The sequence below is a fragment of the Doryrhamphus excisus genome, linkage group LG15 (genome assembly GCF_037039965.1).
Source record: "Doryrhamphus excisus strain RoL-2023G ecotype Guam linkage group LG15, RoL_Dexc_Guam_v1.1, whole genome shotgun sequence".
Classification (NCBI taxonomy): domain Eukaryota; kingdom Metazoa; phylum Chordata; class Actinopteri; order Syngnathiformes; family Syngnathidae; genus Doryrhamphus; species Doryrhamphus excisus.
The window spans coordinates 7,479,672-7,500,591 of NC_136371.1; the positions used below are offsets into that span (position 1 = coordinate 7,479,672).

The window sequence follows — 20,920 nt, forward strand, 5'->3', positions numbered from 1 at the left end:
GCGTCTTCTGATTTGTATTTTTGTTCATTTAGCCATTTTTATGCTTGAAAATGTGTAAAAAAAAAATGTAAAACCTGCTTAAATATGCATTTTTTTTCATTTCCTCCACTTATGGTAATTCATTGCTTTATAAAATGTAGGCTGGAATTTTCAGGTAGTACTAAAATGATAAGGCCTTCCAACATATGCCCCAGACACAGCAGCAGATCATAACAGACTTCTTACCGCTTCTTTTCCTATAAGTCTTTCATCCCTTCTGTGAACAAACATAGCCGTACACCATCAGCAAGGATCCTTCCTTAAACCACTGAACTCAGACCAAAGCCTTTCTTTCATTCTCTCTGCTGCTCTTTCCTTCCCCACAATACAAGACTGAATCCATTTCACATGAATTATTCATGTCTATTTTCTCTGATATTAACCGTGATCATTGGTGTTTACTGACTTGAGCCCACCCCGTGAGCTGCTGTTGGCAGCCCATTGACCACAGAAAAGTGTGGTTATCGGCCTTGAGGAGAAGCTGCATTCGGCTGATAATCCCACTGAAATTGCGCATGGATTTCCTGTTCCCAAAGTGGAAAGCAAACACTCCCACAGAATACTTAATGAGAGACTTAGTAGAAATAAAAGGAATAACGATTTCATTTTATTTTCACCACATAAGGCATACTAATGTATATGGGAATTGTAGCATACATTTAGTCAATATTCAATAGATCAGGGGTGTCCTAACTGCAGCCCAGGGGCCATTTATGGCACACCTAGGAAAGTGATAACTGAAACTGATCAAAATGTTTGGGAAGAAATATCCTAATGTAAACCAAAACATAGAGTACTAGCGGTTTCCCATCCCTATCAGTGGCTCGACCTACGTTTTTTAAACATTGGTAGTGCCATAAAACACATTACAGATGCTGTAGAACGCTATAATGCTAACGCTATTTACCATTGTTACCATGACTGGATGTTAAAAGCGGACATTTTAAAAAGATATATGGCCGTTTATTATCGACTCCTATACCGTTTATCAACTTCTATAAAGTTGAGTTCGTAGCTAGCGGCACAAACCGGAAGTGACACCCACACCGGAGTGGGTGTGCTTGGTGACGGGCCGGGGTGGAATACATTAAAACAGACCGTTTTCGCAGGAAGCACGAAATCCAATGAAATACAGCTGAATAGGTGCAGATTCTGGAAGAACTAGAAAGCTGTCTGTGCTGGTTATATTATGGAAAGTCTGATATGCAATATTTTTCCAACTGAAAAGGTTTGTCGAGTGTCTTCAAGACAAATGAAAGCATTGGAGATGCTGACCTCAGCGGTGGCGAATGGGTATATTGGCGGGAAAGTCAACAAATAGAAGGACTTTAGCATGTACGTACATGAAAACAAAGAGGACGTCAATAAAGGGAAGGCAATACCGGAGTAATATGCTCTCCTTTATGACAAATTAGGTTAGGTTAGCCACATAATAAGCCATGTACTTGTACGTAGGCCTATAAACCGAAGAATTATTCTGTTCATGGCAGGCTTGGTCCATCAAATCACCCTGTGGAGCGTGAGTGACACAAGTAGAAGCAAACAAGGGCTTAGGGAGCGCAGTAGCAGGGAGATTTAATGTAAGCTTTGCATCTGTTTAAAGTGCAGTTACTACGCTGCTGTGCTTTATTTAAACTTGACAGCTTTGTGGGAAATGGACCCTGACGATTCCCCCCCTCTCCAAAGCCCACTCTGGCTCCTCCCAAACCTCCCCTGTCACCAGTGTCGGTCATCTGACCCTGCAGATTGTGAGACACCAGTGATAACCTGTCAGCAAAAACAAAAGCTCTTGTTTTACATTTTAAATTTTTTTCGGTTTGTACATAGGTGCAGCTAATTCATGGCTACATTTAAAATCTTGTAATATTTCCTTTTCTACTAAACTACTACTAATTGTTTAAAAACTGTGCCCCTTGCGATTCAGTAAGGAAATGGTAGCTCTTTCTTTGGCAGTAGCCATTCACGAGTTATCAGTGTACTCGCAACAAGCAATGTGTCATCTTACTGAGAACAACGCTAAATTCATCACACAGCAACATGAAACATGAAAATATACAAACAACTACCAATACAAGTTTAAAATGCAAAAAAAAAAACATTGTAAAGTTTTCCTATAATGCATTGTATCTGAGCAAGGGGGTGCTGAAATGACATCAGCCTCCCTGTGGGATCTTTGGCTCTTTCTCATTGACAGGAAGCATTGCAACGCCATCCATCTATGTTGCTTGTCCTCCAATGAACTGCTCTTCTTATTTTAAACTCGTATTGGTACATGTAATGTGTATTTCCTAGGTACCATTTCAGTGTTAAGTTGCTGTGTGATGAGTTTAATGTCATTTGTAAGACAAAACCATGAGTCGCACTGTAATATTGAGTTATGACCTCCTGTAAATGCTCACGATTGGCTCCTGTCAAATAAAGAACTATCTGGTCCTCACAGATGTATTTCTAACAGTCTTGATCCAAATATTGACAATATCGATCTCAACATTGGTATCAATATTGATCAATCAGCATCAGTCAGCCTTCATTGACAATACATACAATGTTTTGAGTTATTTTAACATTCTTAAATATTCATTCATTCATTCATTTTCTACCGCTTTTCCTCACGAGGGTCGCGGAAGATGCTGGAGCCTATCCCAGCTGTCTTTGGGCGAGAGGCGGGGTACACCCTGGACTGGTCGCCAGCCAATCACAGGACACATATAGACAAACAACCATTCACACTCACATTCATACCTATGGACAATTTGGAGTCGCCAATTAACCTAGCATGTTTTTGGAATGTGGGAGGAAACCGGAGTACCCGGAGAAAACCCACGCATGCACGGGGAGAACATGCAAACTCCACACAGAGATGCCCGAGGGTGGAATTGAACCCTGGTCTCCTAGCTGTGAGGTCTGCGCACTAACCACTCGAACACCGTACCGCCTATTCTTAAATATAATAAATCATCATAACACCTAATGTTGAAGATGGTCCTTTTTTGAATAAGCATTTTTTTTTAACTACATAAATATTGTTGAAGGTGTTCCTGTTGGAATAAGTGTTTGAAAAAAAATATTGAAATTAAAATTGAAATTGTGATTGCACAACATGGCGACATCTGTTTTCTATTTTCTCCTCACAAAGATCAAGTTGTGGTCAATTTCCTCAAAGAAAATTGCTCCCCTGCCCTCCCTTCAGGACTGTGCAAGTTAGGTGTCCACACCATTATTGCAGTCAGCTGAAAACAAACTAGAGGTGCCTTCGTCGGTATTGCTATCACAGTCAGGAGGTCCACTATCTAGAACACACGGTTATCTAGGAAGAGCCAAGTTTCCCTATTAAAAATGTGCCAGGAAGACTTATCTGGCGAGAACAATCTAGTGTTCCCAAGCTGCCTTCTGTCACGTTCTACGGCCGGGCTTGTTAGTTGGAGGGACCGGTGTGGAACACTAGACCTCCTCTTCTCCTCTCATACATCACACACACACACACAGCCAATTGGAAATACTTACAAAAAGTGTCATCCTGAGATAAGGCCATTGTTTTTTCTTTTGCTTGATCAGGCAAGGTAAGATTTCTGGATGTCACTCGCTTGGATGGTGATGCATGGACGCTTGTCAGCTCCTGGCCACAGAGAAAACAAGAGAGGGAGAGTTGTCACAACACAACACCTGCGCTTTTGCAATGTGGCAAATTAGAGGTGGCACTTCAGGTTAGAGACACCAGCTGGCTGTGCACAGATGTTAAATGTACATGTCGCAAAATGTCATAAAAGTGAAATGAAGTTTCATTTCCTGGGGTACACGGAAAGGCCCCAAGAATGCAGTTACTATGAAAGAAAAGACCACAGATAGCAAATCGGACCATTGCTGATTTATAACTCTTAAAAGATGGTGAACAACTGATAATGACTCTTGTGTGGTTTTTTTAAGTACAGTAAAGTCTCGTTATATCGATATTCTCGGGAGTCGGAAAAAATACCAATATAACCGGACTATCCATATATCCGATCCTGCGCCGAACTGCATTAAAAGTGGGCAATAATGCACTTGACATTGTTCTATAGTATAGAACAATGTCGAGCAGCTTAAATCAATCTTTGCTTAAGGATTTCAATACCAAAAAAGAACACGGCGAACGGCTGCTTCCAGTCAACTTTATTTTTCACACTTCCACCACCAGAGCGCAGCACACACACCGATTGGAATAGGTGTGTATGCTATGTCAGTTGGTTCTTCTGTTGCAGGCATGTGTTTGGCCAGCTATGTGGGGCGGGTTGAGCATGACCTGTGAACCAGGAAGTGCGGGAATCGGTGTGTGTGCTGCACTCTGGTGGTAGAAGTGTGAAAAATAAAGTTGACTGGAAGCAGCCGTTCGCCGTGTTCTTTTTTGGTATTGAAATCCTTAAGCAAAGATTGATTTAAGCTGCTTTTGTATCGATATAAGCAGACCAAATTGGCTGGCGGGAGATGAAAAGGGCATCGTAGTAACCGGATTATCATAATAACCGGGTATCGTACTAACGGAACTAATTATATCATAAAAGACTAGAATTTTGCCGGGAAATGAAAATAGTATCGTAATAAGTAGTAATTCGTTATAACCGATATCGATATAACGAGACTTTACTGTATCTCTGAAAAATCAGACACATTTTATCTCATCTGCAACTCTATTTGCATATTTTAAGTAGGGTTAGTACAGTGGTTTTGTGTGGTTCTATTGTTTACACATGGGTAATTAGGGCTCGAGCACTGACCAGTGCGAAAGCCCTATTGTAATCGTAATGTTTATTATTATTACTATTATTCTGCGAACTGAGCGCGATTTTGAGGGCCTTAACATGCCCGATAACTCACCAAATTTGGCAAGTGCATCAGGTCTGGCGAAAAATTTTACATTTTATGGGTTTCAAATATAATGTTCCAAAATTGACTCTCTAGCGCCACCTAGAAATAAAAAAAAATTAGCCCCCGCCACCAGTTTCACCGATCATCACGAAACTTGGTGGTTAGTCTGTCATGGCAGGATGCACCAAAAAGTCTCAAGAACCCATTTTGCAAAACAAACAGGAAGTCGGCCATTTTTGATGGCGGCGGCGATTTTCGGGCCAAAAGTAGGGGTCGTAGGCGTCGCAAATTTTTTTATGGCGGGACGGGAGGTGACCGCATTGCCACCTTTCCTGGCAGAAAATTGTAAGTGCCGTAACTCCCTTAGCCTTATCCGATTACCCCGGCTTTTTGTACAGCATGTCCGCGCACCCGTCCACTCGCGCGCGTGCCCCCGACTCGCGCGTACCCCCGAGCGTGCCGGGGTGCTCGAGCCCGCTCATCACTGCTTGCAGTTTTAATTAGTATTGATGCTTGATATTGGCTCCATTATCAGTATCAACCATTACTTCAGAAGTGTTTGTAATTATACATTGATCAACTTTACTTAAAGATTTGTCAGATCAACCTGTGTAGATGTTCGGACTTTTCCAAGCTGTTCTATTGACCCTCATTGCATTTGGCTAAGCTAACTACTTTCAAGCACAGTTTCAATTTCACACATAAAAGAGATCAGTGTTGCTCTCACTAAACGTAACCTTAAATGTTCATTTAATCCTTCCATTACAGATTTAAAATTGTTTTATGCATGCAAAACTATGATTGTAAAAGTATACAATTGTGTTAGCATGTTTGAAAGTCAACTGCTGATGACGTCATAGATGTCAGGTAGCCCACTAGCGTTTTCCAGTTGCCATTTTGTTTAGCTTGCTAATAGGATGCTAACAAGGATGTTTTTTTTGATTAAAAAACATACATTAAGACCACAGTTGGACTCATGTAGTGTGTTAACACAGCAAGACACTCGCCATATTGTATGCTAACCAGATAATCTACGCAAAACAAGGCAAAATTGTGCCTTAAAACATGAACCAAAAAACATGCTAACTGGGGTGGATGCTAACCAAAGTTGTACTGTACTGCAAAGTGCGATATAAGTTATAGAAAAAGTTCCATATGTATTTTAAAAATTTGGTAATGGAAGTGGTTTGATTTTATAAAATATTAAATCATAATGAATAGAGTTAAAGATAACAAAACAAGTTCACGACTCTTCTTCCTCACCTGCTTGTATTGTTGGAATTCGCTCATTTTGGTGCATTGTCTGAATTTTTTGCTCAAAATTTGATTCCACATACTGAAATACTGTGGATTTACTGTGGGGAAAATAAATGGAATATTCAGACGGTTAATTGACCATGACTTATCTCTCAGGTTGAGGATAGAGAAAGCTTCACTGTCATCTTTGCCGTCGGTTTGAAACCACTCAAGTCATTGCTCAAGTCATTTTGGTGTGTGCTCAGACACTTGAAAAGATCCTGTTGCTTATTATTTTGCTGCCAGTACGCTAGCTGTGTGTGACTCTGACTGATTCCTCCTGAGATGTGATACTGTAGTAGATTACACATATTAATGGAAGATGGGAAACTGATGCTTTCATTCCAAATTGCATCGTCACAATCCGAAAGCGAAACTTGGCAATAATTTTTAGATGGCGGATATAATGAGCTAGCAATCTTCTTGCTGCGTGGAGCATGTAGTCATCCCTAATGTGGGAGAAACCGACACCAATATAATAATATGGGCTAATAATATTGGCCAGCCGATATTATCAGACACCCCTAGTAGCGAGTAAGTGATATTACATGCAAAACTCATAAAAGCATAAAAGAGGAAGCCTTCTTTCTTCCAACAAGAGTAGATGGATTTCTTTGTGTGCCATGTTTTGTAGCTCACCCCCGAGGGTCAAGCACCAAATAATTAGTCATTATGACTCTTTTTAAATGACAAATTTACACAAAATTATGTTGTGCTCTCCATAATTATGAGCTGGTCATTTCCTGTTTGTTATTATTATCCATAATGCTCTTTTACAGAAAAAACAAATAACATTTTCCAAGCATTAGTTCACACATTTTGCTGCATGGCGGAAAAGTGGTTAGCACGCAGGCCTCACAGCCAGGAGACCAAAGTTCAATTCCACCCTCGGCCATCTCTGTGTGGAGTTTGCATGTTCTTCCTGTGCATGCATGGGTTTTCTCCGGGTACTCCGGTGTGGACTCCCACATTCCAAAAACATGCTAGGTTAATTGGGGACTCCAAATTGTCCATAGGTATGAATGTGAGTGTGAATGGTTGTTTGTCTATATGTGCCCTGTAGGGTAGACAGCTGGGATAGGCTCCAGCACCCTCATGACATAAAATAAAAATACCCACACTATGTGAATGGAGATCTGCTTTGTAAACAAAGTACAATGAAATGTTACCTGTCGTATAAATAAAACCCAAAAACACATCTCCTTTCATTTAGTCATTTTGTACTGTAGCTCCAATCGTGATGACAGTCGGATACCCCTCAACTGTGACGAGAGTGTGCATTGTTTAATTGAGAGTCTAACATTGCAAAAGTAAGACAGACTCAGATTGGAATCCATGTGATCAAAGGCAGCTCTCTGGCACACGAACACCAACTCAGTATTCCCGACAATGCTAATCATCTACACATGCAAGCACTAACGATGTTGAGGTAAATATGGATCAGCATTCAAGTGTCTGCCCAAAGAGCACTTAGGTGAATTTGAATTGGAGGCACTCTCATTGAAATTAATTCCATCCATCCACTTTCCTCATGAGGGCCTTGGGGGGTATGCTGGAGCCTATCCCAGCTGAATTCCACTGATACAATATAAACAACCATTCACACTCATATTCATACATATGGACAATTTAGACATGCATATTTTTGGAATGCAGGAGGAAAACGGAGCACCTTGGAGAAAACCCACACATGCATTGGGAGAACACGCCAACTCCACAAAGAGGGCGAACATGCTACATGCATTAAGTCGCCATCCTTGGTGGAATGTTTTTTTCATCAGCAAGCATTTTGTCAGAACTTAGAAGTCTGCCTGCACAACATGTTTTCCCATTTGCAAATCCTGTATATGCGTGTTTGTGTGTTTGCAAATGTATGGGTGTTTGTTTTATGCAAATGATGTTTTCCCCGTAGCGGTCTTTGAATTGCATCTTGCAGGGCGTCATCAGAGAGTCTCTACAGTCACGCAATGCACACTGTGCCCATAGCAAAATTATACAATTATTAGGTGTCAGACAATAATAAAATGTTGTCCTCAAATTTACATTTTGCATTCTATAACACATGGATTTTAATCTGCATTCTCTCTAACAATAGTCCTTTCTCTTAGACACTTATACTGTATCCACTATGGCGAGTTCGTAATCTCTCCCTTTCTGTCACCGTCATGCTGCCTCTCTCTGTAATGGTACTCACATCGAATGAAACCGAACTCAATGAGCTGCACCAAGCACTGTCACATCCTCTAAACTGGCTGTGCAGCGCTCCATGTTGCACAAAATATGTCTTTGGACTTCCCTACAGAGGGAATATAACCGGGCACACATAAATACTACTGTATATTGTCAACTTGGTCAAGGAAAGTTTCTTCTACTTCTAAAGTCTGTATTGTTCTTCTTATAGAAGTGTAGAACTAAGTTGACCGCTGTTAAACAGGACCTCATTCATTCATTCATTTTCTACCACTTTTCCTCACGAGGGTCACGCAGGGAGTGCTGGAGCCTATCCCAGCTGTCTTTGGGCGAGAGGCGGGGTACACCCTGGACTGGTCGCCAGCCAATCACAGGGCACATATAGACAAACAACCATCCACACTCACATTCATACCTATGGACAATTTGGAGTCGCCAATTAACCTAGCATGTTTTTGGAATGTGGGAGGAAACCGGAGTACCTGGAGAAAACCCACGCATGCACGGGGAAAACATGCAAACTCCACACAGAGATGGCCGAGGGTGGAATTGAACCCTAGTCTCCTAGCTGTGAGGTCTGCGCGCTAACCACTACACCGCCATGCCGTAAACGGGACCTCATTTAGTCCATTTATTTCTCTATGTTACCTTATTACATCCCTATACCACTTCACCAAAGAAGAACATTTGCAGCTCCTGTGAAGTTGGAAATAGACTGAATTAGATTACCTGGTACTGGAAAACAATAACTGTGTTATAGGTGGGTGTGCCATATTAAACCACAAAGGTTTAAATGCACATACATTTATGTGCTTACTTCAGGGGCATTCCACTTGACAGGTTCTATTGCATTAAAGGCTATAAATCCTACACCGGACTTTTTACTAATTATATGATTAATTTTATGCATTAGTAGCATTAACAGTGCAATTGTTTTGTTTATTTCCTGTTTCCTGAGGTCATACAACGTTCAACCAAATTCTGGCAGCAGCGGGGTGGAACACACCAAAATTTGGCAAACATGAACATCACATAACGCAAATAATAACTCAGCAAACCTCATAAAGACCTCAACGTACAGTATATTATGAAGCTCCTGCCCAGTAAGCATCTAAAGCAGGGGTCTCAAACACGCGGCCCGCGGGCCAAATGTGGCCCGCAGGACACTAGTTTGAGGCCCCCGCCTTGATATGAAAGTTTAATGTTAGTGCAGCCCGCGCAAGTTTGATATGGATGCTGTATGGTATCATGTACCCAGAAAAAATTATTACGTTTGATTAATGTTCATGTTAAAGGTTAAATAACTGTTAATATTTATCCTCCCTATCCGTGTGGAAGTGGTAAGTTTTTGGCTATTTAAGTTTAAAGGAAATAACTTGAAGGCTGCCGTTTAGGTCGCTAGCTCTCTAGTTTGCGAGTTAGCATGTGTCTCAAGACCCTGCAGTTGCGCAATATGTTGTAAATAAAAAGAGTATAAATGTGACTATAGTCGTGTTTTGTCATGTCTACAGGGCTCTAATAATGCTTTGTTCATTTTAATCTGAAAAAAATAATTTGTCTACCCACCAACTATATGTGGTTTCTTAAGTTTTTATTATTTGCCGTTTTATTATTATTATATTTATTTATTACTGATTGATTGATTTTCTTTATTCTTGATTTGTTTATTTATTTTTCATCTTATTTTGTGCAGAAAAATCAAAATTAAGATATTTGAGAACAGTGGAATGTTTTATCAGAGCTTTTCTTGTAGAAAATAAAAGCACTGAAAAAGTTTGTATATTTTTTGTTTTTAATAAACGGTTGTTTTTTTGTTTTTTTGGAAAACCTTTTTTTTTGGACCAGCCTTGCCCAGACCCTAGCTCCAGTGGCCCCCAGGTAAATTGAGTTTGAGACCCTTGATCTAAAGCATTGGTGCACACATGTTGTCAGCATGCAAGTTACTCATAAAATGACCAAGTCAAAATGATCTACCTCCTACTATAAAAATGCTAAGCATACTGCATTATATACTACCCGCCCAATGAATGTCGAAGCATTTTCGACTCTGCAACCTCCATCTCTGCCTCCCGTCAGGGCGTGTTGGTCAGGGCTCCTGTCTGCAGACCATACATCAGGGCTGGTCTCATTACCATCTTGTAAATCTTTCCCTTCACTTTTGAAGACACCTTTTTGTCAGAAAGGACTCTCAGGACACTCAGTTCTTCACCTCTTTTCCACTCTCGCCATTGCCCTTTCATTCATTCAATCATTTTCTACTGCTGGAGCCTATCCCAGCTGTCTTTGGGCGAGAGGCTGGGTACACCCTGGACTGGTCGCCAGCCAATCACAGGGCACATATAGACAAACAACCATTCACACTCACATTCATACCTATGGACAATTTGGAGTCGCCAATTAACCTAGCATGTTTTTGGAATGTGGGAGGAAACCGGAGTACCCGGAGAAAACCCACGCATGCACGGGGAGAACATGCAAACTCCACACAGATATGGCCTAGGGTGGAATTGAACTCGGGTCTCCTAGCTGTGAGGCCTGTGTGCTGCCATGATACCCTTTCATTGACACACAAATAGTATACCTTCATTCCTATCCCGCTCATTTCTCCTCCATCGTTATCCATGGACCCTCCTGTCTGACCTCATCTGTCAATCTGTCCATCACCATGGCAAACAAGAAGGGACTCAAGGTTGATCCTTGAGGCGCTCTAAGCTCCACCTGAAGCAGATTTGTGTTACCTACAGCATACGTGACTGTTGTACCGCCGCATAGACACAACGTAGTTCCTTCTGTCCATCAGGAATTTCAGAGGTACCATTGTATCAGAGGTGCTCTTCCTCAGCATGAAACATTGAGGCACACTGACTTCCTTAGCCTTGCTTCCATTACTCTTTCCCACAGCTTCATTTTGTAGCTCATCAGCTTTATGCCCCTGCAGTTTGCAAGAGCTCGAGGCATCACCCTTGTTCTTAAGGATCGGCACCAATACCCTCTCCCTCCATTCCTCAGGCATCCCTTTATTCTCGAAGACATCAGTGAACGTTCTGTCTCACCTAAACCTAAGTCATACCTCCATAGGTGCTAAATGTCTTAAAGCATTCCTCATTCTTCACTTCTTTAAAGTATTCTTTCCATTTTGCCCTCACACTATCCTCCCGTGAGTTCATTAACATCCAGCTCATTTTCTCCCTTCTGGGCGGCACAGTGGTCCAGAGACCAGGGTTCAATTCCACCCTCGGCCATCTCTGTGTGGACTTTGCATGTTCTCCCCTTGCATGCGTGGGTTTTCTCCGGGTACTCCGGTTTCCTCCCACATTCCAAAAACATGCTAGGTTAATTGCCGACTCCAAATTGTCCATAGGTATGAATGTGAGTGTGAATGGTTGTTTGTCTATACGTGTGTGCCCTGTGATTGGCTGGCGACCAGTCCAGGGTGTACCCCGCCTCTCGCCCGAAGACAGCTGGGGTAGGCTGCAGCACCCCCGCGACCCTCGTGAGGAAAAAACGGTAGAAAATGAATGAATGAATGAACGCCCTTGTTGGCAACCTTTTGCTTGCTAATGCATGGAAACAGGAACAGGAAGTCAGCGCCATTGCCCGTCTATGATGTCATCAGCAGTTGATTGTATAGATCCTTGCTAACTAATGCGGTTACGCTACAAATTTCAAAAACGTTAACGCAAAACACAGTTTGATAGTTTTACAATAATAGTTGTACGTGCATAAAACAATTGTTAATGCATATAAATTATGAAATGAATAAAAAAAAAAATCATTACATTAATACCATGTTTATCACAGTTAATTGGTTACAGACCTGGCTGTGATAAGTGAATTTCAAGTAGAAAAATTAAGCATACAGAACCTGTTCCTGACTTTCTAAATCTGTTTTTTAACAGTATTAGAGCCTTCTAGACATTAAATAACACCCCCATAGTCACCTTACCAAATATAGTATTGAGAGGAGCCAGATCAGGTTGCTTGGGCATATGGTCAGGATGTCCCAGACTTTTATAACAATCATATTTCCACTACTCTTTGTTATTTATGTTTGTATAACATACAGAAGTTCAGGCACTACAAATGCACTCCGGTTTCCTCCCACATTCCAAAAACATGCTAGGTTAATTGGCGACTCCAAATTGTCCATAGGTATGAATGTGAGTGTGAATGGTTGTTTGTCTATATGTGCCCTGTGATTGGCTGGCGACCAGTCCAGGGTGTACCTCGCCTCTTGCCTGAAGACAGCTGGGATAGGCTCCAGCACCCCCGCCACCCTTGTGAGGAAAAAGCGGTAGAAAATGAATGAATGAATGAATGTTAGACTGCAGCTTCAGGAAGTAGTGACATGAATGAGTGACGTGGAAACTAATAGCACTTTTGAAGTCTTATTGTTTCCAATTGTTTTGCAGGGATCGGACACATCTTAAGTAAGTGTAGAATTACTAGAGTCAACCATTCATGATCACTCATGGGTTTCAAAAGGCCAGATTATTGCACGATGAAGAGCTTTATGAGCTAATAGTAAGCTATACGGCTAATGGCTTTGAGACAAACGTGACACAGTGACAATGAAAAAGAGCAAGAGAGGCTGACAAAGTGTGTGATGAAGGAATTATGAAGATATTTAAATGCGATGCTGAAGAATGCAATTTCAATAGTTTTGGAATGACTTTTCTGGATAGGCTACTTTTTAAACGAGTCATATTACACTGTTCACCACTGTTGTGTTTATTTAGTCACCCTCGTGAGGAAAAGCAGTAGAAAATGAATGAATGAATTTTCTCCCTTCTTACCGTCTAGTCCAGGGGTGGGCAAACTTTTTGACTCGCGGGCCGCATTGATATGACAAAATTTACGGGGGTGGGGGGGGGGGGGGGGCAGCCTATATATTTTACACAGTCCACCTGGTATTATTGTATCTGTAAAATTGTCATGCAATCTGCTATTATTATTTATTATTTTATATTTATATTTAAATATTTGAAAAATAATAAAATATTATAATAGTTACAATAAAATTAAAATAATAATTATTATATTATTATTATGTAAAATATGTAAATATAACAATAATGTTATATATAATTAATATAATAATTAGCATTAATATAATAATTATAATAATCATAATAGTTCTCATAATAATTATAATAATCTAATCTAATAATAATAATAATTATTATTATTATGTGCTTGTGTCCCTTTTTTCAGGAGCACTTTGTAAACAACAGACCATGTCAAAAAACGAAATTGAAAAACCATCAAAAGGTTGGCTCAGGCCATGATGCCAGGTTGTATGTTGAGTTTAAATGAAATACTTAAGATAAGATTGGGCGGGCCGTATTCAAACACTTGGCGGGCCGGATGTGGCCCCCGGGCCGTAGTTTGCCCACCCCTGGTCTAGTCTCTCGTACAACCTTAGCCTTTGCCATCACAATCTTACTATCCCAGTTCTTTACTAGCTTGTTTTGGGTTACATATGCTATAGAAAATGTAGTCTACCTGCATGATCCTACCTTGACTCCTATTAATGACTCTGTGTTCCCCTCTCTCCTTTTTAGAAATCTACCACCATCTGTCCTTCCATGTTCCTGTCCTTAATACCATATCTGCCAACGCCTCCTCATCTCTATTTCCTTCACCAACTACCACTCTCTCACCTCTGGAAATACTCCAAAAATGGTCTTTCTCTTCTAACTCACAAGGCACTAACAATGTTCATCATTACTCCCCCAGTTTCAATCTTCATCACCATAGCTTCGTCTGATGCTCTCCTCACCGCCATGAGACCGTTTACCGTTATACTCATTTCTCTTCCCATCAACTCTTTCATTGTTTTTAGCCTTGCTGCCTTTCCATCTGGTCTCTTAGGCACAGTATTTTTCTTCCCTCGGTAATGTCGGCTCGCTACCTACTCTTTCTATTCATTGTGCCGTCGTTTAGAGTCCCTATCTCACTGCTGCGTTACTACCTTTCCTACCTAATCTCTCTATGGTTCCTCTTCCCCACCGCTGTCTTCGTTGTCGACCAACAGTAGCATCGTTTTTACTGGCACCTGTCCATTAACAATGACAGTCGCGGTCGTCGTTAACCCAGTAGGGAAAGATTTGTTTTGCAGGTTTTGCTAATGCATCCCTCGCCATCCACGCTTGGGACCGGCACTACAAAGTCCACTGGCGTGTGACTCCTTCCTGGCTGGGTTAAGATTGACAGAGAAAATCATCACTAAAACTAAACGTTATTAATCTGCCTTAATGCTGACAGACTGTCACAGTGGAGAATCCACTCTGGGAGGAAAAAAATGGATCCTCTTAAAAGAAATCCAGCTAATGAAATCAATTCTGTTCAACTGGGACCATGTCATGCGACATATGCCAACAGCAAGGTCATTGGGAACCATGGTAACAGTGATGTACGTATCATATTGCCTAGAGAGATGTCACAGTGTGATAGGATCTTCGCACTGTTGCCGATATGAGCGAGACGCATAAGTCCTTCTGTCACACAAGCAGGAACTTTCCTCGTATTTGTGTCTTGTGTCACACGCTGACATTTCCGTTCTCCACTAATAACCTTTGCTCACACCAGGTTTTTAATGACATACTATTGCACGCTGATGTTCTCCAAGGAGTCACGTCAACCTGCAATTCATTTGTCCTCATCCTCTCCTGCCAGCTTCCATATTCTCTGTTAAAATGGCAATTATTCATGGTTTGAAAATGTTTTGATTTGTAACGAGCTCATTTAAGAATAGGACAATTGTGTAGATGGAGAAATACTTCTCCTGAACCTGTTTCAACCAATCCATCAATATGTCTGTTTGTTTATTTATTCAATGTGAGTACCATTACAGTTAGTTGAACACTCAAATGATTTCAATAAGTGGATTTTAGAAAGGTCTTAAAGGTATTAAAAAGTTGTTAGGACAACATTTTCTACATTTAAACAACGATAAAACCGAATATGTTGTATTTGGTGATTTAGCACAATCTGGTGATCTATCTTTTAAGTTGAAATCTACTGTGAGGAATCTTCAAATTAAAATTAGACAAGCAAATTGACAGCGTGGTCGGGGCCAGTTTTTATCAGTTACAGGTTTTAACAAAGGTAAAACCATTCTTAAATCGAATGTGTGGAGTTTACATGTTCTCCCCGTGCATGCGTGGGTTTTCTCCGGGTACTCCGGTTTCCTCCCACATTCCAAAAACATGCTAGGTTAATTGGCCACTCCAAATTGTCCATAGGTATGAATGTGAGTGTGAATGGTTGTTTGTCTATATGTGCCCTGTGATTGGCTGGCGACCAGTCCAGGGTGTACCCCACCTCTCGCCCAAAGACAGCTGGGATAGGCTCCAGCACGCCTCACGACCCTTGTGAGGATAAGCGGTAGAAAATGAATGAATGAATGTTAATCTTTGTTTTTAATTGCCTTAATTGCCTTGCCCCTCCCTATTTGTCTGAACAGGTGCGGGTTCCGAACCCCACCAGGGCAAACCAGCTTTTGTTGGAAGTCCCCAGAGCACTTTGGGCTTTTTAAATCTAGGCTCAAAACCTATTTATTGGCTTTACTGGCTTTTAATACAGTAATGATTTACAGATACAGTAATGATGACACTTTTAATGCCATTTTAATTGTATTGTATCGTTATTATTCATTCATTCATTCATTTTCTATAGCTTATACTCACGAGGTTTGTGGGGGTGCTGGAGCCTATCCCAACTGTCTTTGGGCGAGAGGCGGGGTACATCCTGGACTGGTCGCCAGCCAATCACAGGGCACATATAGACAAACAACCATTCACACTCACATTCATACCTATGGACAATTTGGAGTCGCCAATTAACCTAGCATGTTTTTGGAATGTGGGAGGAAACCGGAGTAGCCGGAGAAAACCCACGCATGCACGGGGAGAACATGCAAACTCCACACAGAGATAGCCGAGGGTGGAATTGAACTCGGGTCTCCTAGCTGTGAGGTCTGCGCGTTAACCACTCGACCACTGTGCAGCCTATTGTTATTATATTGTATTTAAATTGTTTTAATGTTGATTTTAATAGAAAGCACTTTGGTCACCTTGTGTGTTGTTAAAGGACTCGACAAATAAAAGTTGATTGCTTGATTGATTGAGGTCTTTGAAATCATATAATAAAGCAGGTGTGTAAAATCTAGAGGACAACAGGGGAAAAGATGACGATCAGCTCCTCCAGTGCTTTTTGATGGACTCTGAAATGCAACTAAATCTGATGTAAATACTATATACTCACGCTTAAGAAGGAAATGGTTAATCTAATGCCCGGAGATTCTTGTAAATGATTATGTGCTGTGCGTGGGAAGCTTGCCAAGAGAATCAGTCACTCAGAATTTAGAAAATTCATTTGAAATAGTATCGCAAACTACCTCTCTGTAAATGCATTGCACACTGCATACATACAGTAGCATACATAGTAGCTCCCAACCACTGTGACAGTTCTTTGGCTGAGTGCCTCTGGCTGTGAAAAGTGCCTTATGGCTTTTCTGGCTCAGCATACAAGCGCCCGCACATCACCCACACAGTTCTAGTATAGTGAACGAAACACTGGGCAGACCAGGAGAATCAATCAGTTGCCTTGGATCCACTACACCCGATCACATCATCAGCTCAAAGTCGTCACCTAAATGCCAAGAATAATAAGCATCAAGTTTTTAAGTCCAAGTTTTACTGTTTTGAAAATAGTTAACCATCTAACGGAAATACAGTATATGGTTTCAGTTATAATATAAACTGAACACAAACATTGTAGAATTGTACACACAAATTAATAATAATAATACATTTTATTTGTATAGCGCTTTTCAAGATACTCAAAGACACTTTACAGAAGAATGAAGTTGAATAAAGCAAGTAAACAGAATAGAAGACACACCAAAATACAACATTCATTGGTTAATACACAGTTAAAACATGAGTAAAAGCGGGGCGGGGCACAGCAGTCAGATATAAAAATTGTACAAATAATCCCTGTTTTATGGATGATCAGGCATATTATTAGTCAAAAATATTGACAGGTCATTTGGAGCATTCCGGTCATTAGGTGTCAGTAATGTTACATTGATGACACACCAACTTACATTGCATTGTAACTACATGTTCCACAAGATAGAGTGGAAAAAAAGTTCTCCCGTTCAGTGTGGAAGTGGTCCTTCTTCCGCATGTCTTGTCACACTTATTGTAAATAGCTGTTACTTACATGCTAATGTTACGTTGAGTGCCTTTACCATGCTAGTCATGTGTGTGTTAAACCTGCCTGTTCAGCGTTGTGCCGTTATTTTGTTTTGCACCGTGAGCAAGCCTCGGCATGATCGTTACATTGTGTTCCAAAGCTCATTGTGAGTTCTGTTTTTCAAAAGCAAGCTGAAGGGCCTCTGATTAAGTCAAGGTTTCTATGATATTGTTGGTATGAAGTCGCTTTATGAAGGCTGAATATTCAACAAAGCTCCGTGCATCCATGACCGAAAAAGCGATGGACACCAGAACATCTCTTTGCTGGTGGACTAATTCCAAAAGCATAACGCTAATCACTTTCACTCCTCTCTGCAGCATCACATGCCTTCTGTTGTTCTTATGCAACTGTGAGAATTCTTCTGTTGAAGGTCATTCTGGCTTTTATACCATCCCTCTTCCCCTTTGGACAGTTTTTCTCTCACTGCAAGTGTTTTTGTTTGGTACCATGCAGTCTACTTTCTTGTAAAAGCCAGTGTAAGTCTGAAAAGATTTTTTTTTTATCTCATGCAACAACACAAATCTGCAAAGCTGTCCTCAGAATGGATAAATACAGCTATTATGCGACATTCCTACACAAATATGTCCAACACTTGTGGGCAAACACAAGCACAGAGAAGGCAAAGTAAAGAGAGAACGGTGGAGACGAGTGGAAGGCTGATGGAATGGAATGAAAAATACTAAGATGGTGGAATTATATAAACTTAGAAGCTAGATAAAAGATGCAAAAAGCAAAACAGACAAAAGAATGGAGCCGCGCATGTGGTATAGCAAGCTTACACAAAGAAAGCCAACTGGGATGTATGATTCACATTTCGGCAAACAAACAAATGGAGGAATCTGCCGCAACAGATGGAGGATTGTCGTACTGTAACCTGCTGCATGAACAATATGGACATGCTGCTTCATTTTACGCCCCACATCAAATCTTAAGTTATCTTTTTTTTTTTTGGTATTGGAAAAACAAGGCAACACAATCTTCCTCCCCTCGGTGGCATTTGTGGTTGTCTCCTGTCAGAATATCAGAATCCCCCGGTGTCACATTTACAAACACTTCAATGGATTCTGACCTATTCTATTTCTTTTACACATTGTTTATATTTGTTATCCATCCATCTAGTTTCTCTGCCGCTTATCCTCACGAGGGTCGCGGGTATGCTGGAGCCTACCCCAGCTGTCTTTGGGCCAGCCAATCGCAGGGCACATATAGACAAACAATCATTCACTCTCACATTCAGCCAAACATGCTAACATGCTAACAGTTAGCATGCTAGCATCAAAAGTGGCAAGACTGTCCTAAAGCATTCCTACATCGTGTCACATATATATATGTATATATATATATAGATCTTTAAACAGGAGTAAAAAAGCCAAAATGCTAACAGTTAGCATGGTAGCACCAAGCAAGATGTAACTCCATAGCCAAAGTGCCATGCTCTTCTACAATGACCCTGCATCACGCCATGTCTGTATTAGCTGTTCAACATGAGGAAATGAGCTAAAATGCTAACATGCGAACAGTTAGCATGCTAGCATCAAAAGTGGCAAGACTGTCCTAAAACATTCCTACATTGTGTCATATATATATATATATATATATATATACATATATATATAGACCTTTAAACAGGAGTAAAAAAAGCCAAAATGCTAACATGCTAATAGTTAGCATGGTAGCACCAAGCAAGATGGCACTCCATAGCCAAAGTGCCAATGCTGTTCTACAATGACCCTGCATCACGCCATGTCTGTATTAGCTGTTCAACATGAGGAAATCAGCTAAAATGCTAACATGCTAACAGTTAGCATGCTAGCATCAAAAGTGGCAAAACTGTCCTAAAGCATTCCTACATCGTGTCACACATATATATATATATATATATATAGACCTTTAAACAGGAGTAAAAAAGCCAAAATGCTAACATGCTAACAGTTAGCATGGTAGGACCTAGCAAGATAGCACTAACAAGACAGTTCTTGAGTCTCCCTACATCATGCCATGTGTGTAGTTGCGTTTAGACACAAGTAAATTAGCTAAAATGTTAACATGCTAAATGCTGCTTTGCAGCTGTCACTGGGGGCCTGCATTACAGGCATACCCATAATTAATGGATATTATTAATACACTTTGTGAGTCCAACTGTGTTTGTAACATATTTTTATCACTAAATGTCCTTGTTAGCAACCTGTTACTGTGAACAAAGAAACCGGAACTGGAAGTCATTGTCCCCATACTGCGTGTACGTCAGTGGTTGACTCTGTAGTTCTTTTCTAACTAACACAGTTACGCCACAAGTCCCTGATTTTCTTATTGATTACGGCTTCAAAAGAACCCAGTTTTCAATCTTCAGTAAATTTAAAAGTGACCTTAAATGTTCATTTATGCCTTTTATTCAGCATTTCTCTGCATTTGGAATAGTTTTCAGGATGAAAAACTATAAAAAGCTAAATGACAAACAGAAAAGGAAGGCACATTAAATATAGCAAGCAGAGGTAAAAACAAAACACAGGTTTTTACTTGTTTTTGAAGGTGGGAAGGTCAGAGCAGGCATGGAGTGGTTGCTGTAATGAATAGGAGGGTGGGGGCAGTATCTTCAGTATCTTTAATGCACAAAATGTATGAAAGTACCCCCCCACATCATTCATTCAATTATTCTGCATGCGGTTTCCCCCCACTACATGGACAAAAGCCTTGACACCCAGCTATAAATTATTCAATCAATGACCTGTTAGTTTTATTGTTATCATCTTACCAAGACCTTTGGGACAATTCAACGCGACTTTGTGGGAACTGTTTAGGGAAGTCTGTTTTCTCGTGACTTTGTTACGGAATCAGTGGCTCTATCTCAAGTGCAACATCAGTGACCTCCAACATGTTGCAGAACGTCTTCCCAGAAAGAATGGAAACGTTTTACAGCAATTCACATATTTTTTATTTTTGGCTCCTGTAGGTGTAATCGCCATCCAGAGGTGCCTTAAGGGGGGGTGGGGGGGTGATGACTCAGAGCCAGTGTCTGACAGGAGCGCTAAAAATAGCAATACTAACATTCATACTTTTTGTTGTTGCGCCAAAACGTGATATTTTTAACAAGTATCATCAGTAATGTGATATGTATTGTACTTCAATTAATATTTCTACATTCCTCTGTGCTCCTACGTACAAAAAAAAACCCACAAGACCAGCAAACTAAGGCAGATACGGTACCATAATTACCCTCCAGAAACCACCCCCCCACTGCAACCCCAGCTGACAACTGCTGGGAGCATCACAGTAATGACTCACTCGACAG

At 40.8% G+C, this 20,920-nt stretch overlaps 1 protein-coding gene across 1 annotated transcript in view; it reads right to left on the reverse strand.

Moving 5' to 3' along the window:
* Positions 1-20,920, reverse strand: part of xirp2a (xin actin binding repeat containing 2a) — a 65,571-nt gene that overhangs the window by 34,161 nt on the left and 10,490 nt on the right. The window contains exon 2 of the mRNA XM_058051731.2: positions 3,544-3,655. Within this exon, the coding sequence (XP_057907714.2) occupies positions 3,544-3,655 (112 nt within the window). The remainder of the gene's footprint in view (positions 1-3,543; positions 3,656-20,920) is intronic.